Source organism: Neodiprion fabricii, chromosome 5 (genome assembly GCF_021155785.1).
Source record: "Neodiprion fabricii isolate iyNeoFabr1 chromosome 5, iyNeoFabr1.1, whole genome shotgun sequence".
NCBI classification, from domain to species: domain Eukaryota; kingdom Metazoa; phylum Arthropoda; class Insecta; order Hymenoptera; family Diprionidae; genus Neodiprion; species Neodiprion fabricii.
In genome coordinates, this window is record NC_060243.1 from 2123266 (window position 1) to 2147276 (window position 24011).

The following is a 24011-nucleotide window of genomic DNA, read 5'->3' on the forward strand; positions in this document are numbered from 1 at the left end:
CCGGATTAGTGGGTAACAGAAAAAAAAAAAAGGATTGCCCGTCGTGTCTGGTTAAAAGATGGGAAAGGAAGGAAGTGACAGGGGAAATAAACTGGAGAATTATAATGATTACGAGTAGTTCTTTAATCTACTACAATTCATAAATCTTATGGAGTTTCACAGAATGATTAAAGAAATAGCCAAAAACAATTTGAGAAGTACATATAATACAGTTTTTGCCTGTATAGTGATGAAAGCAATTAAGCATCAAAGCGATTTGAACAAATTCCAGTTTGTTCTTATCAATTATTCCTATACTACTAATTTTAATAAAGCTATTTGTATGGGTATAAAATTTATTGAGAACTGTTATTGTAGCAATCACCGAGAACAAGACCACACTCTGTACATTATTTCATGTACATACGTGTAGCTATTAAATTAACGTACTTATCAATTGTGCATGAAGGAAGTAATAATAATAATCATCAATACAATGCTAGACATACGAATTCAATGAAGTTACAGAATTTGACTCTCTAAAAAACATTTAGGAGCAAATGAAATAAAGCTGTACAGTCAACGAAAGAAAACATGGATTGGTATAATGCTTACAAGCAAAATAAAAAAGTAGAAAGAAAAAATATTATCGTGACTCTCCTCATTAGCCACTAAGGATGCAATGTGTATACATATGTTTAAGTATATGTGTAAAAAACTCTGTGATACAATTAATTCATAGATACAACCAGTATAATACGTAATACAAAATCACATTTTCCCCGCAGAAAGCAAGTATGTCTCTGACCACATCCTTGTGACAATTGACACAATTTAAAGCACAATCATAATGAGTGTTAAATATAACAGCTATTAAGTCAGTCTTACAGTAATATTAGTTAGATTAGTTAGTTAGTATTTTTTCATATCCTAAATTACACATTTTGTATATATGTATATAAAACTCTTTGTACCAAAACAGTTTGTTCTTCTTTCATCTTTTTTTCGTTCTTAAAAAAATGTGTAAATATTGCGCTGTATAGCAAGTTTGATTTACGAAAAGAGCTCTGTACTTAAGTATACCCGTGTATTTGTAGGAAACCATAGCATAGTATAGGAATTGTAAATTGAAGGAAAAGTAAAAAAAAAAACATTTTGTGAACTGCAAGTTAGAAGTGCAATAGTAATGCACGCTAATCCATGCAACATAAATACATGAGCTTTTCCTAGGTACATAGTGACAAAAGACCAGAAAAAAGATAAAAATAAGCTAAAATATTACTCTAATTATTCATCAGATTAATACTTGACATATCCATAATATTTATATAAGTTTTCCATAAATAACGACATGAATTTACATGTTATAAAAAATCATAATAAATAAAATAAACAACTATGTTATATATTTTGAATATATATGTGTGTGTGTGTGTAATGTGTGTCTACCTGTGTGTGTTTATACTGTACAATATAGCACTACACAGATATTTGATCAATTACTTTCATCAAAGATTTGCGTTACAAACAAAACAATACACTTTTAAAGTGTTAGCTGCTCCGAACACAACATCTCGTCTTCCACTTTACCTGAGATAACGCGATAGCGCAAATCACAAAGTCAAATATATGAAGATCAAAATCCCATTGAGCACACCAACAAAGTAGTTTACCTGCATGCTGTACCTTGACGACTGGCCACTGCAAAGAATATTTTAGCATATACTTTAAGAATAAGTTTGGCTGAAGGTAAAAACGAAGCTACCATCATTTACTAGGTAACCTACCTTTTTTTCAAGAGGCTCAAAGGGGATGGCGGATTAACTCCGGGTACACTACTGTCCTTGTAAACAATGTACCAAGTGAAACCCATCATTGCCAATCCGCTCAGAGTTGCTCGTATCCAGAGCCAATTGTTTCTTGAAAATCTGATAACGGCGCTGGACACCGCCTCTTCGTATCGCTGGCTAACGTTAACTAACTTTTCACCAGCAGTCACCAATCGATCGCTGCTAAACTCGAATCGCGGTTTTAGGCTTGATATGCTCATGACGGAGAGGTTGGAGATGCTAGGAAAAGCGGGCATTGACGGCAGTTTGTAATCGCCTTGGATTTGCCACTGCAAATCGACGCCTGGGGAGAGGAGGCACATTTGTTAATTGACAAAACACATCGCAAACAAATCTTCAAGCATGCACATATCGGTACAGAGGTATATGTATATTGGATAGCATAGGGCATATTCCAGGGATTCGGCACCACTATTGTTACGAATATTTTATTAACCATGGACACGACCCTGGGCTGGATAGGTGCTGGTCATCGGATAAAAATAGAAAGTCTGATTACACGAAATTCGTTCAACTACGATATATTACATATTCGCGGTTCGGGTTTACGTTCGAATTTTGAATTCGCATTGGAAATGATGACGGATAATTTAATTTTTCTATCAGATTTTGACGATTCATCTTTTCCATTGCGATTTACGTTATAATTTCTAACGACTCATCGTGTACGAGAACGAATCATTGACATCGACTTTAATTTATCCGAGAAATATCTCAAGTCTCCTGCACGCTCACCGTCGGTTCGGAATTCATGTGGCGTCACCGTAAAAAGGCACACCTCTTTAAAAAATAAAAAAAAATAAAACAAACTTTTGACACGGACTATTCTATCCCTACGGCGATACCTGTAAGGGTGTACGACATAATGCATATATATGCGTATGTAGATACGACACACCTGTCCAGGAGTAAACAATCACCTGATTGTACGCTACGCGTTTCACATTTATCATACTCAAATAATCTATTGTAGAGAACGACCCGACGCTCGTTACGTGAGTGACTTACCGTAATTCAGGAGTAATTTCCCGATAACAATCGACAGCGAGAAGCAGAATAGGAACAAGCTGAAGGTCCATTCGTTTATCTGTAACTTTTCCCGAAATCCGTGGTAATTTTTGTTAGTCTCGGTTTCTGCATGGCCGTTGTTACTCGGCTTCCAGCCGTTCGTTTTGGAGAACGACATGTTCATCTTTTAATATCTTTTCGGCTATTTAAAGAGCCTGCAGGCTGCGACTCACACACTGTAATACCTGGCGCGGATTCTCCTTGTCGGCGAGACACTCCCGACCCAACGAGAGGCTTAGGACCCACTACCCGATTCTTCGAGTTTCGACTGACTTCACGATTACTCACGCAACAGTGTAGTAACAGCCAAAAATAATCATGAACGAAATGCGAGGCCAGACACCCGCTCGCGTCGAGTGCGCATGCGTCAGAGAAAAAAAAAGAACTCGGGCTCTGAACTTTCAGTGCTGTATCAAGTTAGAACGGACCCATCAAACATCAACCGGAGTTGTTCTGATTTTGATTTCCGTAATATTGGGATCAATTTCAATTTGCAGTGTGTCATCCGGTGGAAAAAAAATCAAACCAATGCAGCCAGGCTGACAGCTGACCGTGTTTTTTCGTGTTTGGAGCGTAGATCAGGTATATTATTGATTATGTTTAATTAATTTGCGTGACTTGAGTAATTTCAAACTCCAATAATTACGATCTGCCTTCATTAAAATCAAAAACTTAGGTTATGTGGTGATAAAACGACGCCGACAACCAGGCTCTGACGTCATGAGGACATTTTACAACAGTCCAGTCGAAACGGACATTAGAAATTGCAGTAATTGAATACCACAATTTTCTCAATCTCATCGTTGTCGGGGGGCTGAGGATCGTTGATAATCTAAATCCAGAATTTTGACCAACTTCTACAGTTGCTTTGGCCGACATATTGAATTTAGAGGAAATTTGTTTTTGCTAAATAACTCGCCAATTTTCGTCTTTTCAATAAAAATGGTAATAACCAAACTTCTAGGAAACTTAACTCTCTACAACTTTGGCCGTGAAAATTTTTTACCTGCAATTGATACTTTCTGACTTAAACCTGAAAAAAGAGGGTGAAATTAAATTACCGCATTATCTCGTTTATTTTTAACTCTAGCGCATCATCGAAGATGGACGAACTCGTAGGAAATGAAATTCTCCGCCATTTCAATGAGAGGAAGATAAAATTGGGATATTCAATTATCGCGAAAAATAAGGCAGAATTAGGCTCCAGAATCATACAGCACTGTCGGTTGGTGGTTGCCGGTGGCGCTGCGGTGGTGGGAGCGAAGTTGGCATTTAGCATTCGTGATTCGTTTGCCGGCGAGCAGTACGCGCTGTCAGGTTGCGGTGTTTGAAAGATTTGACATCAGTTTGCGTTCGCGCGCCTCGTGCGATAGAAGCGTTGGTTAAACATTACAACAGTGCGATAGGTATCGATGGCAGACCAGGAGGACGTCGGTATTGGTGATTTCGTCCTGCTGGACGAAATCACGTTGGAAAAAGTGGTGGATAACCTGTGTGTCAGGTAAATATAATATCTCACATTAATACGCGCAGACGACGAGCGGCCTATAAGGTAGTTCTCGATCAGCAATTTTTTCTTTATTTGGTATAAAAGACGTCGAGGTTCGCTACCGGTTGAAAATGATATCCTCGTGTCGAGAAATCGGCTCGCAAACGTTAGCAGAAACTAGAAACCCCCTTGCGCCCCGATCGAAAGATATGGCTCTTCTTATTTTTAACGTCGACCGTAAAGAGGGCGTGGCTAAACAATTGCAGGTGGTTGCAACTTACATTTCGAACTTGAACGCGTCGTACGGCGCGCATATTAATGATATTTACTCGACGCGATTTACACATGTGGCAACGTGCGGCCTCGATAAAAATTTTAGATTTTATTCGGAAGAAGAAAAAGAAGTTTAGTAATACACCCGTGAACGAACACTCGGAGAAAAAACTGTCACTTTATGTCAGCCCTCTCTATTTCAGCCTTCTCTATTTTAATAAAATCCCTCGTCGCGTACTCGACTCGGTTTGTCGGCGGCACGCTAAGAGAAAACATTCCTTTGTCGTAAGTGTTAAGGATACTATCGCGCGTTATGACCTCATAGCGTTTTTGGTCTGGTGACGTAAAAATAAACTGCAAGGACGTTTTCGTTCCTAACGATACGAGCACACGTTTATGTACGATGTATGTACAATGAACGTATACTACATAACACACCGCATGAATGTCCTACTATACGTATGTATCATCTGGAACATGAGTCATTCTCCAGCTCCTTACTCAACCTACGCCGATGATATATTCTCTCAATGTTGCACGTAACAATTTATGCATAATCCTACACGTTTACTTGTATACAATGAAAATTAACCGCCCTTGTAATCCGTATGCGAATACTGTTCGTATCGGCATATGTAAATCGGTATAATACGAGGACGATGGAAAAGGGTTTTCCACTTTACTTCCGAACTGGAGTTAAAGTTTCAATAGACTTTCACCCAACAAATCACTTCTCACCCAAACCTGGCCAAATGAAAATTCTGAATTTATTCAAAAATATGTAAACTGTTGAAAATTAACTTACCCAGCAAATAGTAAAACCTTTCAAGAAAAAGAGTTTTCCAATCTTTGAGTGTTCCAGAAGCAAGTTGTAATGTAATTGGGTCAGATCGCTTCCGTCATTCAGAACGAGTCATTCTAACTTTACCTACAAATCCATGTATTTTCCACAAATGAAATGCGTCAGAGTTTGATAAGAGATTTTTGTACTTTCCCAATTTTATTTCTTTAAACAAACTTTGCTCTGAATTATCACTGTAAAATATACTTTACCAGAGACTTTCCTGTCTTTTGTCTGTATTTTCAATTACGCGTGCGTTTTACAGTACCGATACAATAGAGACGTACAATGTTGCCATTATTATTATTATTTCCTTATTATATCATCTCGCTGTACTGTTACCGTATATAAGTCACGCATAACTGTTATTATCTGAAGTGAGATTACGTTATCTTGTGAAAGAATGGGAAAATGGGGAGAAAAAAAAAAACCATTAACTTCCACTGATAAAGCCAATCTCGTCGACCATTAGTCAAGGACAAAATTATATTTCTAAACAATTAATGGCTAATAATGATTACTGAATCGATCAAGAACTGCAGTGTCTTGAAGCTTGCAATTTATTGATTTAAATACGGTCAAGGATGGTCGATTCATTGCTGGAACTTGTAGAATCAAAGGAAACTTAGACGAAAATATCAGCCTTATTTAAGAACAGGGGTATATGTTTAAATTAAAAAAAAATAAAAAATTCCCTGGTGTTCACTGGGAAAAGCAAGTTCGATATATGATTTTTATTTATTTTTGTTCTTATCGCTAGATTCAATGGCGGAAAAATCTACACCTACATCGGCGAGGTTTGCGTCAGCGTCAACCCGTACAGAACTACAAATATCTATGGTCACGACCAGATTACTAAATACAAAGGTAACCACTGCGGCCAATGTTAGCTTTGGCTATCTTGCACTATCTGTGTGCAAATATGCTATCAGAAAGACGTTTTTTTCAAATTGCGCTTAGCTAGAGTGTCTACACTGAGCCGAGTTATCGCACAAGCTAGAAATGCACTTGTCGCGTATACCAGTTCAATCTTCATTTACCGTTCGTTGCTGTCCGTCGAACATTTAACATCAATATTTCCCAAAATCGAGGATTACGTCTGCCGAATATAAAATGAATGTCCTCAAGGTGACAGTGACACATTTGTCTTATCTATGAAATATCAACGGCAGAAAATGACACAGATAGAAACTATGAGTCAGATACTCGGTAATTTTGATAAGGATATATAATTTGGAAACAATTTGATAAAGTGCAATTGATTTTATGTAACGCTGACATGTGTCCACTGACACACTCTGGAAGGTTAATGAATAAGAAAACATTTCCGTGAATTCAAACTTTGTTAATGTGTCTTGTTTTTTATTTTGAACGTTGATCATTTTCTAATAATATCGTTTCGATTCTAGAACAACGGTTGAATTCCGAAGTTACTATTAAGCAACATCATTGAAAACAGAGAGCGAGTTAGATAATGAATGTTGACTTTCCAGTTCTAGTTACAGTAATGAGTAACAACAAGGGAAAGTCGACTCCAGGTTCACATTATAAGTCAGCTGTAAAAAGTAAAGTCACTCTGCTTGAAAGGAACGATTTGACTGTAATTAGAAAACTATTAATAATCGTCTGAAAAATCAACTTGTGCACCAAGCATTGGTGTAGAGCTAACTTACTTATCTGTTCAAATTTTTATCGTTTTTTTATAAACCGGATCAGATTAGGTAGCAAAAATACATGTGTAACTTTCGTGATAAATGGAATTTTACGTGCCTATAATTCTAGCTAAATTAGTCATACATTATTAAATGTTTATCGTGCATCAACGAGCCATTGAACTGTAAACAATGCAGATGACAGGGTAAAAACAGGTGTGTAAATTGAATCGTTGAGCCGTGCAACGGTATTCACTGTGACCATTGTATCGCGATGAAAAAAGGTTCTGCTTGAATGTCTTACCATTATATGCAGTTTAGTCGAATGTCACACACAATTGATCGATTTACTATCAATCAACTTCCATGTTGATAGTCTCTTATCGTATGCTGCACGTTTGTTTGTTCAATGAGAAGAAAGGAATTTGCTTTGAAATTTTCAGGAAGAGAATTGTTCGAAAATGTGCCGCACATTTTTGCTATTGCGGATGCGGCGCATAGAGAAATGAAACAGCAAGGCCGCGATACCTGTATAGTTATCAGCGGGGAATCGGGATCAGGAAAAACAGAAGCTAGTAAAATTATTATGAAATATATAGCAGCTGTGACAAATCAGGGAGGCCAGCAAGAGATCGAAAGGTACGAATTTCGCTTGAAGTAAACTTTGGTTGATGTCAAACTCGTTTTATTGCGATGAGACAAATCTTTGATTTTCTACCATTGATCATGAATTATATGCAACGGATAAAAATCATCCTTGGTTTTGATAATGAAAAATAGAACCTGATTATTTCCATATTTTTTCAAAAGAAAGGTATGAGTACGTATTCAAGTAGCCCGATCTTCTTACGGATACCATTTTTTCCTCAACGTCGACTGATTATAATTACTTTCAGAGTAAAGAATGTACTCATACAATCAAACGCGATTTTGGAAGCATTTGGTAATGCAAAAACAAATCGTAACGACAATTCGTCGCGATTTGGAAAATATATGGATATAAACTTTGACTTCAAAGGCGACCCTATCGGAGGTCACATTAGCAACTATCTGCTTGAAAAATCCCGCGTCGTACACCAGCAAAAGGGAGAACGTAATTTCCACTGCTTTTATCAGGTATGATTGATGGAATTGAATTACGTCAAGTAAGAAAGAAAAAATTCAGTACGTCTGTGTTATGATTACATTGAAAGTATGTTATCAGTACATAATCACCTGCCGGAATAGATAAAACTGGCTGAATTTAGAAATGATTAATTTATGCCGACTAAACATTGGCTTTTATATCAACGTGCACTCAAAAATGATACTACAAAGAAATTAAATATTTTCAGCTACTCAATGGATGTCCAGAGGTTGAATTAACCAAATTAGGATTACTCAGAGATCCTAACGAATATCATTACGCTAGGCAGGGGGACACCAGTCGTACCGGCAATTCAGACAGAGCTGACTTCAAAACTGTTTCATCTGCTTTGACAACTCTCGGATTTTCACAAAACGAAATCCAGACAACCTGGAACATAATTGCAGCCATTTTACACATTGTTAGTTTTAATAGTTTTTTCTAAACATAAATTTTCTATTATTTTATTATCGCAAAATTGATCGCGTCACAAGTAATCAGTTGTTTTACCCATGATTAAAGTCACTTGATGGCAATTTGTTTCTTTTTTTATTCAACAAAATACTATCTGAAGTCTTGTGGCACAATTTAGAGTAGAGAAAGATCTTTGAATTAAATAATGTTGATTGCTTCAGGGAAACATCAAGTTTTCATTGATCGAGGAAAAATTATCGATTGATGGTAGTTCCCTGAATGATGCGGCTGAACGTCTTTCCCTAAGTCATCAGGACCTTAGCATTGCTCTTTCACAAAGAGTTATAGCTGCAGGTGGAGAAGTTATGCAAAAGACGCATACTCTTGTAGAAGCTGAATACGGCAGAGATGCTTTAGCCAAGGTGAACGAATGACGGATTTTTATTGTATAACACAGTGTAGGCCGTGTTTTTATCATTTATTTTATATACAATTACCTTACAGGCGATCTATGATAGATTATTTACATGGATTATAAACCGAATTAACGATACTATAAATGTCGACCAAACCAACATCACTAAGACCTATAAAAGTACACTGATCGGTGTGCTTGATATTTACGGTTTTGAAATTTTCGATGTCAACAGTTTTGAGCAGTTTTGCATAAATTATTGCAACGAAAAATTGCAGCAGCTTTTTATCGGTTAGTAAAGAGATAATGTTACCCTTTTTTTTTTTACAAATCAAGGTGCGACGACGAGGTGCATTATTTTAACTTGTAAATTTCAATTCTTAGAGTTGGTGTTGAAGCAAGAGCAAGAAGAATACAACAGAGAAGGCATAGCATGGAAGAATATTGAATACTTCAACAATCAAGTGATATGTGATCTTGTGGAACAACAGCACAAGGGTATTTTGGCAATTATGGATGAAGCTTGTCTTAACGTTGGAAAAGTAAACGATGCGGTGCGTAATTTTTGTACTTTCTTAAAACTTCCGACCAAACCAGTGAATTGAAAATCAACAGACTTCATTTAATTTAAATTACTTCCGCTTACAGATGCTCCTTGAAGCTCTAGATAAAAAGCTTGCTGATCACAAACACTATACTTCAAGACAATTGAGACCAATGGATAAAGAGCTCGAGCATAAAACTCATTTCAGAATCAAACATTACGCAGGTGACGTTGTGTACGATATCAATGGGTTCATAGAGAAGAATAAAGACACTCTTTTCCAAGATTTCAAACGTCTATTATTTGGAAGTAGCAATTCTATAATCAGTAACATGTGGCCAGAAGGTGCTCAAGACATCACAAAAGTGAGTATCAGATATTAGTTATCGAGAGAGAGTTAAACTATCTTTATTTCGATACGAGCTCAGTTTCCTCTTAGCATAGTCATTACTTTCGCATTTTTGTATTAACAATATTTCATCGCATTCTATAGACTACGAAACGGCCGTTAACCGCCGGCACTTTGTTCCGCAACTCAATGGTTGCTCTAGTCAAAAATCTAACGAGCAAAGAGCCGTTCTACGTCCGTTGTATCAAACCCAACGAAGTCAAATCACCGGTTGTATTTGACAATGAAAGAGTTAGTCATCAAGTAAGGTACCTGGGATTAGTTGAAAATATACTTGTCAGAAGAGCCGGGTTTGTATACAGGCAACGTTACGATAGATTCTTGAAAAGGTAATTACGTTTATCGAAATATTCAAATCGGGGAATCATACTTCTCACCAAGTATATTTAGACGCGACCATTATTATTAACAAATGCGTACTTCGCTGCGCAGGTACAAAATGATTTCACAGTATACCTGGCCAAACTTCAGAGGTGGTACCGATAAAGAGGGAGTTAGAACTCTGATGGAAGAAAAAGGTTTCGCCGATGACGTGATGTACGGTCATACTAAGATATTTGTACGGTCCCCTCGTACGTTGTTTGCTCTTGAAAAGGTAATTTTTTCTTGACCCGAGAAATTTTGCAAGCAGTCGATTTAACTACCAAGTGCAAAGAGAGTCATAATATGATATAACAATTTCATTTCAGGCAAGAAGCGACTTGATACCGGGTATTGTTATATTATTGCAAAAACAGTGGAGAGGCTATTTGTGTCGGCAACGTTACAAGAAGATGAAGGCCGCTCTTGTTATAATGGCATATTACCGCAAGTACAAACAGCGTTCTTATATACAGCAGCTGGAACGAACTTTCAGAAATGCAAGCTCCCTACGAGATTACGGCAGGAGCTTGCCATGGCCAGCGGAAAATTTTGCTATCAGACCTGTTATACCTTCCTTGAAAAAAATGTATGCCAGATGGCGGGCTTGGATGGTACTCAAAGTTATTCCCAGAGAAGATTGGCCACAATTGCGAATCAAGGTTCTTTTAATTGTGCACTTTCTCATTGATTCAAACTCGAGCGACCAGATTTTCTTATTTATAAGAATTCTTATTTTTTTAGATGGCAGCTGCGTCCGCGTTGCGTTCTAAACGACATAATTGGGGTCAAGAACGCCGCTGGGAGGGTAATTACTTGTCAAAACAGGACGAAAATCCCCACAGCAGTACTTTCAATACTTCGATAAATAATCTTAAAAATACAGATCACTTTACGTCAATACTCTTCAGTGGATTCATCTTAAAAACAAATAAGTAATGCAATTTTTTTCGCTTAGACACTTTTATAGCACCATCAAATTTCTGACTTCACTGTCTAATAAGCTTTCCGCTTTTTTTTTACTTCTGTCATTCTTAGAGATCATATTTAATGCTTTTCTTTAACTTGTCTACAGATTTCAAAAGGTTGCTGAGCGAGTTTTTGTCGTAACCGATCATGCTGTGTATAAACTTGATAATTCCAAGTTTAAGTCCATGAAAAAGGGAACCCCCTTCGCCAATATCACTGGCTTGAGTGTTTCTCCAGGTAAAGACCAGCTCATAGGAATCCATACCAACCTGGGAAACGATTTCATATTTTCAATTCTGAGCAAAGAAGACAGAGTTGGTGAACTTGTTGGCATTCTTTGCAACAGATTTTATCAGTAAGTCGAATCTACTATCGCATTCATATTTTCTATGTAAAATTGTCAACATTAATCAATTTGAATTCTCCTTACAGGCTACAACGAGCTGATCTCCCGGTGACAGTTGCATCGTCATTCAATTGCAAGCTTGGCAATAAGAGTAAAGTAGTGAAAGTTAATGTACAGCCCGAGTTGTTAGAACCGACATTTAAAAAAGATGGGAGTAATATTATTTATGGTATACCTCCGTCACCCGCTATCAATAATGGAAATGATACCAGATTAGACATCAAGCATGCTAGCTAATTTCTAACTGGACATTTATACTTACAATCAAGATCCTTGCGTAAAATATTCCAAGTTAGGTGAGAAAAACAAAAAACGCGAAATATACATCAATATTTCATAACTTCCAGTATATTTTCTTGTATATATTAATAAGTATTTAATGCAGCGATAGTTGGCTGTACTTAATACAATTATAAGTTTCCATTTTTCAAGCATTACCTAACATCTGAGAAAAACTTTTTGTTTTTTAATTCTCTTTTACCCCCCAACGGAAGTACGTGCCTTTAACTTTTATTGATTTGAAATGATGTTGTTAATTACATATGTATAAAGTATGATACTATAAGTACCAAAGGAAAACAAATTACTTTTGACATTTGTCTGTAATTTATATGCATTATAAGAGTGAAAACAATGGTGCTTGAGGAATGTTGGTTAGCCTAATAGTAGTACTTCTTGATTAGTGAATAATAGCAAAGACATATAATATTTTTGATGATACGGTTCATTTAAAACGACAGCTTCGTATGAAGAGATTTCTTTTAGTACGATGTTCACAAATCAAATAATATGTATATTTCTAGTTCCATAATTGTCAAACATTTATTTGATGTGTTGAAACAAACTGTGAACAAAGCTTGTTTCGATAGATGATTACGTTTTACATATTTTGAGGAAGTTGAAAGAAAGGGTGCAGAAAACTTGCGTCATATCCCAAAGAAATTATTGACGCTTTAAAATCGACGTACTTAAAACTGTGATTGATGACAAGTAATATTCCCAATCAATTCATTATATTTCAGCGTAATACTGCTTATTTATTAGAATCGTTACTAACATAGTTTTTATCCTCACAACTAATGAAATGTAAAAAAAATCAGACACAGAAACAGAATGTATAAGCATTGAACTATATAGATATACACAGATTATATACAATTTAGTAAAACGTCAGTACACCGGTATAAAACTATTAAGCATTGTGCCATTGCATGAAAAAAAAGAAAAAAAAATTATTCTCATTCATAAGCTTGATATTTGATGAGAGTTTCTGTAAAATGAGTCGATTGCATCTACTTATGGCGAATGTTTTTACTTGCTTGTAATTACTATATAAATCAATTTTAAATTATATTTACATAGAATGTAAGAGATTTGTTAATTAATACGAGCGTTTGACCATGTTCAAAACAGAAACGTTTAAATGCGAACAGCATAATGCGAAGTGATACAATATCAGAGAAACACGTGAATTACGTGCACAAGTGCCATATAAATTCTTTTCCTCTTATCGTTGAATTGACATGATACATACAGACTTTAAATATTTTCTAACGTGTTCCAAAGTGGGGAAAAGAAATTCTGACTTACCACGAAGACGCAGTAATTCAATTCCTACTTTTTAACAGAAACTGCACCACTATACATGCACTGTCAGTGATGTTGAAACTTAAAACTGTTTTTACTACGGCCAATCTGACGAAAGGATATACCTAACTTCAGATTTGAAATTTTAAGCATTTACAATTTTCGAAACGTTTTCCCCAATTACTATTACACAATCATGAATTTTATTCGCTCGATTTTATGTGAAGTTTCAACCACGAGTATCGATAATACAACTGATGTCAATATTTGAAGATATTTTTTTCTAATACAGATTTCTATGTACTGTTATACGTGCCTTAATAAATAATTAAGTAAAAAAGTTTTCTGCTATACTTTAGTCTTTAAATTAAGAGGACGAAAAATTGTTAGTAAGTGTATAAACGATGATTCGCATATAATTTCTGTGCAGGATAGATCATCAAGTTCAATAAAACGTACAAATTAAACGAATTAGATAATGAATAATGAAAGAATGCGTTGACATGATTTAGATTTTTATTTTATTGTTAAATTTTGGTGTACGATAAAAAGTTTTTACAAAACATGCCCATTCAAATTTCTATTCGATACGTTGATACAGGTATAAGTAGCCCAGTTCCTTTGGTGGATTTTCAGATAGTGCAACCTGGAATGTAGATACAACTCAATGAAATGCGCTGCACATTATGATTTTGGTAGCATACAAAAGAAATGTCTCAGAAGACATAACGCTCACCTTTTCATCGTTGAATATTACCCAGCGATTATCTTTCAGCAAATGACAAACGTAGTGGCCAACCATAGTTGAGGTACCCATATGAGAAATGAAACCAACTAATTTGTATCCTGAATCAAAATGAAAATTTAATATTTGACTCGATACTTTAAGTCATGATTAATGCATAACTCACGTTCATTTCCATCTCTAAACGCAGCATCCTGCACCGGACCTTCTTCTGTGTCAGGAGCATCCAGTTCTGCTTGGTGACTGAAAATCCAGTCTGCTGCGCGTTCGAGATTGTTATCGGTTGCTTTCAAAGCCTTAGTTGCTTGTTCTTTGGTGAAACCCATGCTCATCACCATTTGGAGGGCTTCTTCGTTCGGTTTGAAGTCCGTTTTTCCTAAAATTAGAGATTTCATTAATTCAAATCTCTTGGCTTTTCGACACGCTCATTTCTTTTTACAACTACTGAATAATTCACCATGCCAATGTTTCATAACGTAATTAATCATTTTGAAATTTCACAGAATTACTTGCCTGCCTTCATGTCGATACCTGGAGGCACAAATGGATCTGCAAAATCGGAATCTAGGATATGCTCCATGAGCCAGTTAGTTGCGGCTTCCAAGCCTCGATTTTCCGTGAAGAATAACGATCTCTTGCAAGCTTCTGGTGGAAAACCCATATCCTTCAACTGTTCGAGAATGGCTTCATCGAAAACAGGAGGTGGCGGTTCAGAGCCGGCAAGTTCCGGTAGCAATTCTTCTCCACTTTGTAATCCCAGCCCACGAAGCATACTTAAATCCAACTGATCTGGCATCTCGATAGCAACGTCCAATTTAATGGGGATCCAATCTTCTCTCAGGGTGAATTTTTTTAGATGAATAACCAAGTAATCCGGAAAACTTGCGAGACTCGTGACCCTGTGAAAGTAGTTCATCTTATCAGTGCCATTGTTTAAAAAAAGTTATGTACGTTTGTGCGAACAAAGTATAAAATAAGCTAGATAAATGTTTTCTAAAAAATAGACCGTACTTGCATGCATTTGTTTTCTGGTTTAGAGCTGTACTATAAAATTGTTCTACAATTTCAGGCTGGGTGAACATCTCCAGACACGATGAAAGTTTTATTCGAGGTCTGACGATGCTGTTGGAATCCATCTTTTGACCCTTTGCTTCTACTTCCTTTTTCTTTGCCTCAAAAGCAGCGACTTCTTCCTGTGCACACGAAACTAGCGGTTCATGGATCGCAACAATAGCGTGATAGACAAAAAATTGTCATAAAATCGTACCTGATTTACAGCTGCTTTGAGCGGTATGGGAAGTGGCAGCAAATATTCAGGACGATGAGTGTACTTAACTTTGCCAGATCCTCCACATTGATATCTTTCCTCCACTTTAAATTTAAAGCAATCTGCAGGATTGGCTTGATGACGGCTATTGCGCTACTCAACAGAAAGTTACTTAATGATTCGATTATTAAAAAAAGTGTGCTCTGGTTACAGATTCTGTAATGATCTAATAATTACATCTAAAAGATCTATCAGCCGGAGGAAAAATTCTTGTGCATCTTGCTGATGGTTGGTTGAAAAGTCCGGATGACTACGACCGACAAGAGTCTTGAACATTCTCGGAGGTATGCCTTGGCGTCGTTCGTCTTCTGAGCCAGACGGCGGCTGAACAGAGTACTTCCCAGAGACTAGACCCACTCCTAATTTTGCCCTGATAACATTGCTTCGTTATGTATGCATACTTCCAAAGATATCTTGTATTGTTTAGTGATAACTATTGGGCATGATCAACGAAGCATACTTTGCAAAACTTACATTTGTGTATTAAAATCGTTTGCAGGATCATTGCCAGACTGTTGAAAAAGTTGCGGAGCTCCCTCAACATATCTGCAATCGTACAACAGAGCACACAGTAAACAAATTTGTCAAAGAGAACGAATTCGACAGACTAGGAGTTTATGGTGAAGAATTTACCTTTTTATAAAGTCAGGTATAGTGAACACCATCTGCATGACGCTATTCAGATAACAGGAATTACCCAAATTAACGAGTCCCGTGTATCCAGGGCCGTAAATAGCAGTTAATTTGCTCGCAGCCTCCTGAAGTGCTACCCATTCGTCAAATTTCTGATTAAGGTCCAACTCTAATTCGACCATAGATTTATCAGTCTTCTCCATATGGGTAATATTGATGCCCCAGTGTGCTAGATGCGTGATAAGATGCGGATCTTCAACCATGTCATCTTCATCGTAAGAAAAAACATCCCCTTTTCCTTCTTTGGTGATTGTTCCGAGCTTAACAGCCAAAGGGTGGCCCGTGGTGCGATAGTGTTCAATGGCATGATCATTCCCACCAGTTCCGTCATAAAACTTCCGCCCGCAGAGTATTGACCCATCGGTTAAATTGAGCCATAGGTTCGTGGTCAAATCACAGTTCTCACATTTCCAGCCGCTTGGTGGAATCTTCTTTCCATTGCCCAACTGTTTTAAATTTGCCGCATGCCTGGATAATGAAAAAATAACCTGGTTTAGCCTTGGTAATAATAATTCAGTACATGTAAAGCCAATATTATCAATTTCGTCAGTTTTGTCTATTACTTTGAAACTATTCTCGCTTCTCCGTCCCAAGTTCCAGCTAAGGCTTCTGTTTCTGCTAACTTTGAGGCAGACTCTGCTTCCAATAGAGATTTTATGGCAGTTTTAACCTGGCGAATAATTTAACGATTGATTTAAATTCTTCACTGGATACTGCTTATTTCCGCACTACTTAATATAGCACATACTTGTTCAGGCAAATCATCCTTAGGATACGGTATTGTTACATAATTGGGCAATATAACAATCTCATAGGATTCATCATACTCGTATTTTTTAGTATCCGGTGTGAATCCTCCCACAACCCCGATCGCTAAACGGGTTATTTTTTTCTCAGGACCATCCCCTTGCTGCTCGGCAGGTATCTGTAATACGTTATAGATAAATAGTTGGAAAAATAAGTGCCATAAATGTCAGTATCCAGAAGTGTATTTTTAATTGTTGTTTCACCATCTGTTTCCACTGCATTCAACGACTCTCGTAAATATATTTAGAAAGAAACTTATACGTTATGCCTTGAGAACTTAGCCGTAACATTTTGGAATAAATTTTGCAGAATGTAACTGCATATGGTAAGCTATAATTGAAAACAAGTAAAGGAAGCATACTTACTTCTTTTTTTGATCTCTTCAAGCGAAGAAATACAGGGTTATTGGTCCTTTGATAGTAAGCATCGACATGATCCTGACCTAGTCCCAAATATGTTGTAAGATTGAGGTAGAGTCCATTCGGCGATTCCTTGTATAGAATTTATACGATTAGACTTGATTCGGAAAAATGAGAGGTACAGTGCGACAGAATAAAATATGAAACTCACTGGTGTGTCAAACGAGAAAACACATTCATCTTTATATATTTTGTCTCCCCGCTGGGGTATTTTTATTTTATTTAAGTACTGTACTAGCTCGCCCATCGTGTCAAACAGTAGATCTAATTTAATATACGTGGGAAATTAATATCAGGAGGATTCTTTACGCACTAGACAGTCCGTAGTTTCATTCTTTTTGTAAATATGATGAATATAACCAACAAATATCTAGCCGGCCACAATTGATGTCAATGATTTGCGTTAATCAAGGGGAAACCGATGTGGAACCGGAAATCAACAGTCAAGCGGCGTTTTACTGCAACACATAGTTATATGTAATAGCGAATGCGAAACCGTTGGCTATTCATTCCCGAAATTAGCTGGCCAAGGCTAAAAACTTCCTATGATAGAGATACAGCTACTCCCGAATTCAGCAGTGCAAAAGAAATAAGAGATTGCTGACAGCACTGGTAGCTAACACCCGTATTCATAGTCCCTCCTTATCTCAAGGATAAAGAACGCCTTGATGAAGGCTTCCTTGAATCTCGAGGCGTCCTCGTTTCATAGTCACAACTTGGCTCTCCCTTCCAGAAGGAAGACATATTTAGGGATATGTGATTGCTTATAGTGGTAAAACTGCAGATGAGAGTGTATAACCTCAAAGAAGTTAACCTGTAAACTGGCTGTGATCCGCGTCATACGGGTCATAAGTGCACAGACGCCAAGCGCAAGCGCAAGCGTTGGCTACATGAAACGAAACAGCCAATCGCAGTGCCGAAGGTTTCCTCAAGGAAGCTCGAGATCTGCCTTGAAAGAAGGAGGCCAATAAGACTCCTTATTCTGTCGAGGAAGGTCTATGATATATGAAATGAGGAACAAGGAATCCTTGTTATTTCATTGTTTGGCGCGAAACAACTTGTCCGGTGTCTTCGAGGCACGCTTCACCAACCTCACTTCCTTTACGTTTTAACGACACTGAGCAAGTGAATCTCCTACTCACGGTTCTTCAAACTTTCAGATATTTTTTGAGAATTGAACAGGTGACCGCTTCTCGTTATCCCGGAATAATGTACGAACTTAGTGAAGGAGCCTTGGACGTAAGTTTCCTGACGTATCTTATTAACATATTCGTGTAATAATCGTTCATGTCAATGAATTTTTTCCCACAGCAAATCATGAACGGTGTAGAGGTCGAAAAACCGATTTTACAGATATTGGTGAGCAGATCCATTCAATATTATACATGATTCATACACTGGATACCCATAAAACAGAATTTCATTGTTAACCATCTGCCAACAGTCACGCTGAAGCATCAATCCACCAATACTCCAAAATAATAACGATCGAACAGTCGCTTAATCCACATACTTCATTTCATTCTAATACAATTGAGATTGAATTATTCTTTTAACTATTATGATACATCCTTGAAGTAAAGCACCTTCGTTGGCTCAGATGTTTAATATTTTGTTTTCAAACTTCCCCTGTTCTATCTACTATTTCTGGAAATTCTTGTTTCGTCATAATACTTTTCTTTCAGGGACACAAAAAGCTGCAATCGGCGAGCACTCAGGAGCGCTATCGCCTCCTAGTTTCAGATGGCAAAAGAATTAACTCATACGCGATGTTGGCTACACAGCTAAACTCGCTGATTACCAACGACCAACTGACTGAGTTTTCCGTATGCCAAGTTAATCGATACGCAATTAGTATGATCAACAATTCAGGAACACAGAAGTAAGTTCACAGGAAAACAAGTGTTACATGTTCTATATCACTAGTTTTTTTTATTAGAATCGTCGGACATATTTTTTCATGGATTGCTGATGTTTTTTCTGAATTTCGGTTTACTATTTAATCAATCAGGAGAGTGATGGTCATACTCAACATTGACGTTAAGATTCCGGGCACTGAAGTGGGCTGCAAAATAGGAAATCCTACCCAGCAAGACGGCAATGTACAGAACGGAGATTCTACTCCTGCTGCCCGATTAGCAGCGCCTGTACCAAAAACTAATAATTCCTCAAATTCTGGTAAACCGTGAAAAACACTTGTGTTATTGCATGAATCAGAATCGTCGGTATTATCCAATCTTAATCAAGGGATTAGGTGGGTTTCAAAATTTCAAAAAGTCGAATTCTTTTTTTTTTGCCTATCTTATAATTGAATATGTTGAGAATATTCCTTTAAAATTTTAAAACGATCCGAGTCATATTCTAAGAGATATAGCCTTTGGATGTTTCACCCATCAGGCTATAACCGAGCGTGACGCAGGTATATGGAGGCTGGTATATCGAGGCAGCTGCTTAGCTATTGTTCGTTTATTTTTGTGATGCGAATACTAGGCTTAGGACTTGCCGGATGTAAAAAATTCTGTGGTTTGATGGATATAAGTTCCTCATTCTTGAATGCATCAACGTACAATTTTTATGTTGATAAAATACATGAGTGCGTCATAACTGTTACCGAATCAATTTTGTTGTCTGCTGCAAATCAAGAAAAAAAATTGACGTGTGATGAAAATAATGTTGAAGATACGACAGATGTTACCGTGTCAGGTGATGGCACGTGGAAAAACGTGGGTTTGCATCATTATACGGTGTAAGTACGATTATTTACATGTTATTTGAATGTAAATCTTCAATCGCGTTTTTCTCGAAACTACATTTTTGAAATCGGTAGTCACGATTTCTCGAAAACTTATGAACCGATCTCTTTCAAATTTTGCACACTTCTTCAAAATAACATTATCTCGTGCTTGAACGAAGGAATTTTTTTTTTTTCTATTCCAAGTAATTTTTCAAGGCCATGAAGGGTGCAAATTTTACTCAAAATAAGGGTTTTTTGTTTTCAACGCCGCCAAAAATGTAATTTTTGTTTTTTTTTTTCCCTTCGTCCAAGCACGAGTTTTAAACATCTACTGACAGAAAATTTTTGGTTTTTGCATTTCAGATGAATCTGTCATGAGTTATCCTGACTACACCGAGAGAACTTTTTTTTGAGGGGTCATAGCAGACGACGTGTCCACGCCTTAATTTTCAATATTTTTCAATGAAAATTTCACAAACTACTTATAAAATATGTATCTTTTATGTGTTAAATTGATGGAATGAAATATTCTGTTGATTAAATAAAAAAAAAGTTCATAAAAATGTACTTATTTTGAGCTTTTGAAACCCACCTAATCCCTTAAATACTATTTTGATACTGTTAAACACTAAAAGATTCATATTTACTTATTTCTTATAATTAACCTTTTTATTCTTATGTTATGCTATGGCGAAACACTATTTTTTTTTTTTTTTTTTTAAACTGAATTTGTGGTCATTTGGCAAAATTATATATAAATCTCACTTTTAATAGTTCGTCCTGGAAGACAGCAGCAATCTTATCTTAATGATTCAGTATCCTCTGGTGCTGGTATCGCAACTACACCGATAGAAGCCCTGAGTCCTTATCAAAACAGGTAATCATGTCATTTAGCAGTTTTAGTTTTTGTGGTGTAAAAAATATGCAACTACAAATTGAAAGTTGTGTATTTACTTAACAGGTGGGTAATCAGAGCTAGAGTAGCCAATAAGTCAGCTATAAAAACGTGGAGCAATGCACGTGGCGAAGGTTCTCTCTTTTCTATGGATTTAGTCGATGAGACTGGCGAGATTCGCTGCACTGCATTCAGAGATCAATGTGACAAATTTTACAACATGATCGAGGTATGTTCAGATTAACTCATTTTCATGCAATCATTTGTGACTACTTGTGACTACACATTAACTTGTGACTAATATCAGTTGTTATAGTAATGTAATATAGTGTTAAAATTATTCAAATTTTTTTTATCAAGCTTTTCTTTCTTACTAGTTTGGCAAAATTTACTACATTTCACGTTGTCAACTGAAGCCAGCGAACAAGCAATTCAGTAATTTGAAAAATGAATACGAGATGACAATGACATCCGAAACAGAGGTTGTTCCTTGTCACGACGATTCTGACGAGATCCCAACAGTGAAGTACGATTTTGCACCAATCAGTGAAATTGATGGGAAGGAGCCGAATGCAATAATTGGTATGTTTTTGTTATTCCCATTTACGGACCTGTGTTAAGAAATGAGATATCAAATATTTTTTTACTCGTACTGGTATATTCTTTTTTCTAGATGTGCTTGGCGTTTGCAAATCTTGTAGTGATATCACAACTGTAGTTGCGAGGACTACAAGAAAAGAGCTTAAGAAGAGGGATGTCAATCTTGTTGACGAAAGCAATACAATGGTACCAGAAGAATTTCTAGCATATCACCACAAGTTCAACATACCTAGTAAAACTGACTAATTGTCACATCTTATTCAATTCAGGTTACTCTCACATTATGGGGAACCCAGGCGGACGAGTTTGATGGATCTTCTAATCCCGTTGTTGCCGTGAAAGGTGCACGTCTTGCCGAATTTAATGGTGGAAAATCTCTGTCTACCCTTAACTCGTCAGTGCTCCAGATTGACCCAGACATTCCCGAAGCTCATAGGTACAAACTATCAATCTTCCGATTCTCATAGCAAGAGATTTGCACACAATGAGACATTTTGAATGAATATCATTGTTACTTATTAGGCTCCGTGGTTGGTACAACACAACTGGATGCACAGAGAATGTGCATACCATTTCTAAGGGGTTGGGCGGTGGCAGTGGGGGAATGAATGGTCCGTGGTTGACGTTCAAGGAGGCTAAAGACATGCAGCTGGGCTGCAGAGAAACTCCCGACTACTTCATCGTCAAGGCAACTATCAATATGATAAGGACCGAAAACTCTCTTTACAAAGCGTGCCCGACCGATGACTGTAAAAAAAAAGTAAGTAACTCGTGATACTGATGAAGCGCGCACATCTGGAAAAATTGCCCTTAAAAATGTCACACTTTGAAACAAATGCCTCAGTGAAAGAATAATATACCCAAATGTAGCCCAACAATAATTTTTTTTTTCCATACAACAGCTTATCGATCAGTCCAATGAAATGTATCGTTGTGAAAAGTGTAACAGGAACTATCCAAACTTCAAATATCGACTGCTGGCCAGTGTGAGTATCAAATACAATATTAGTGTGTCAATTTCTAAGAGTGCAGTCTTGTGACTCAATCATGAATATTCTTGTCTCAGATCAATCTCGCAGACTGGACAGACAACCAATGGGTAACCGCGTTCAATGACGAGGCTGGAAAGATTTTGGGAATGACGGCACAAGAAATTGGTGAATTGAAGGATAATGATGATGAAGCGTTTCTTGAAAAGTTCGGTGAATCTGCTTTCAAAACTTTCCTTCTCAAATTGAGAGTAAAAATGGAAAACTATAGCGTAAGTCATTCAGCTTCCATTCAAATTTGTAGGTTACTTTTTCAGGATACCAAATATAATTTTTATCCAGTTCTAAATTGGAACAACTGTTTTTCAGCACCTAAGCTTAGATGCCATTTGTTTTTACAGGATGAGAACAGATTGAAGTCCACCGTAGTGAATGTGACGCCGCTGGATATTAAAAGCTACAACAATCATCTGATCGCGCAAATTAAAGAACTTTCCAACATGGGCAAGGCATAAATTTTTTGCCCAAGTTTCGATTACTTAAATGTTGAAACGTTATTGTAAGGTATTATTATTATTATTATTGTTATTTTCACTATACCGAGCTTGTAACAGCGGTTTGTACAATTTATGCAATGCTGATTCGGTTTAATGTTATCAATATATTAAGTTAATTTATATAAGTGTCCCATTAATATTGCTACTCTAATGAATATTTTTAATTGATCACCAATATTCCACGATCTTTGCTCTATGTGCTCGAATATATTGTACCATTTATAAATACCGTATTGTTCCGAATATACCCCAAGGTTTTTTTTTTTTTTTTTTTTGTTAGCATCCGCCAAAATCGTCCTCGTCTTATGTGTAGTTAACTAAGAAAAACTCCCTCAAATACTGTCTTAGAATTGGGGGTTGGCTTGTACTCTGAACAATACGGTACATATATTTACTCGCATACTTATTAAAATAAACTTCGAATTTTGCTGTAAATTTGGTCGTATTTTAACTCGAGATACGTGAACTGAAAATCGGCAGCTATGAAGAATGTTGGCAGTTATGCTGAGGTCTGATTAGCCTGGAAATTTTCGTAGGCTCACGATCAATGATAATAACTCTAACACCCCTAATACATTTATGAGAAAGCAAGTTCTGGAACTGGCAATATTTCGTATCAAGGTCGTTTTTTTTAAATTTATGGGCATATTACTAAATAAGAAAACTTGAGAAAAATTATTTTAAAATGTTTTATAAATAAAAAATTGAAGTTAAAGGAAAATGAAAGAAGTGAATTCAACATTTTTGTCAGACAGATATTTTGCTACAAAACTGATCATATCTGATAATCTTAATTCAGCAAGTCACTTACTACATTCTGATAAGCTTATGTTTCTGACTATAAATTGACAAAGTAATTTTTC

At 36.7% G+C, this 24011-nt stretch overlaps 4 protein-coding genes across 6 annotated transcripts; 2 read left to right on the top strand and 2 right to left on the bottom strand.

Moving 5' to 3' along the window:
- Positions 1-105: 105 nt before the first annotated feature.
- Positions 106-3214, bottom strand: LOC124183063. Its single transcript, XM_046571061.1, has 3 exons — positions 2838-3214; positions 1767-2112; positions 106-1680 (listed from the first exon to the last, which is right to left on the bottom strand). Exons 1-3 carry the CDS (start codon positions 3019-3021, stop codon positions 1593-1595), a joined length of 618 nt encoding a protein of 205 aa, XP_046427017.1. The 5' UTR covers positions 3022-3214; the 3' UTR covers positions 106-1592.
- Positions 3215-4197: 983 nt separating this feature from the next.
- Positions 4198-13873, top strand: LOC124183053 (unconventional myosin ID). 2 transcript variants are annotated; one of them, XM_046571044.1, is made up of 15 exons: positions 4198-4398; positions 6261-6367; positions 7596-7791; positions 8049-8268; positions 8487-8699; positions 8914-9114; positions 9197-9398; positions 9492-9661; positions 9756-10016; positions 10145-10389; positions 10493-10655; positions 10750-11082; positions 11165-11355; positions 11496-11744; positions 11822-13873. In XM_046571044.1, the coding sequence occupies exons 1-15, from the start codon at positions 4310-4312 to the stop codon at positions 12030-12032; spliced, it is 3051 nt and encodes a 1016-aa protein (XP_046427000.1). In that variant the 5' UTR covers positions 4198-4309; the 3' UTR covers positions 12033-13873. The 2 variants fall into 2 exon arrangements, with proteins under 2 accessions (XP_046427000.1, XP_046427001.1); XM_046571045.1 differs by lacking the exons at positions 7596-7791; positions 8049-8268 and having other exon boundaries at positions 4260-4398.
- A 13-nt stretch (positions 13874-13886) lies between these two features.
- Positions 13887-17821, bottom strand: LOC124183054 (ubiquitin carboxyl-terminal hydrolase 5). 2 transcript variants are annotated; one of them, XM_046571048.1, is made up of 13 exons: positions 17525-17821; positions 17320-17445; positions 16896-17057; positions 16711-16817; positions 16088-16615; positions 15929-16000; positions 15632-15824; positions 15395-15547; positions 15139-15320; positions 14641-15026; positions 14294-14503; positions 14119-14228; positions 13887-14028 (listed from the first exon to the last, which is right to left on the bottom strand). In XM_046571048.1, the coding sequence occupies exons 1-13, from the start codon at positions 17618-17620 to the stop codon at positions 13963-13965; spliced, it is 2391 nt and encodes a 796-aa protein (XP_046427004.1). In that variant the 5' UTR covers positions 17621-17821; the 3' UTR covers positions 13887-13962. The 2 variants fall into 2 exon arrangements, with proteins under 2 accessions (XP_046427004.1, XP_046427003.1); XM_046571047.1 differs by having other exon boundaries at positions 16896-17072; positions 17525-17820.
- Positions 17822-18281: 460 nt separating this feature from the next.
- On the top strand, positions 18282-23869 carry LOC124183060 (replication protein A 70 kDa DNA-binding subunit). The gene is made up of 13 exons (XM_046571057.1): positions 18282-18612; positions 18685-18732; positions 19059-19255; positions 19385-19551; positions 20882-20984; positions 21069-21231; positions 21380-21584; positions 21676-21788; positions 21872-22038; positions 22125-22362; positions 22505-22588; positions 22669-22863; positions 22993-23869. The coding sequence occupies exons 1-13, from the start codon at positions 18583-18585 to the stop codon at positions 23104-23106; spliced, it is 1824 nt and encodes a 607-aa protein (XP_046427013.1). The 5' UTR covers positions 18282-18582; the 3' UTR covers positions 23107-23869.
- The last annotated feature ends 142 nt before the right edge of the window (positions 23870-24011 follow it).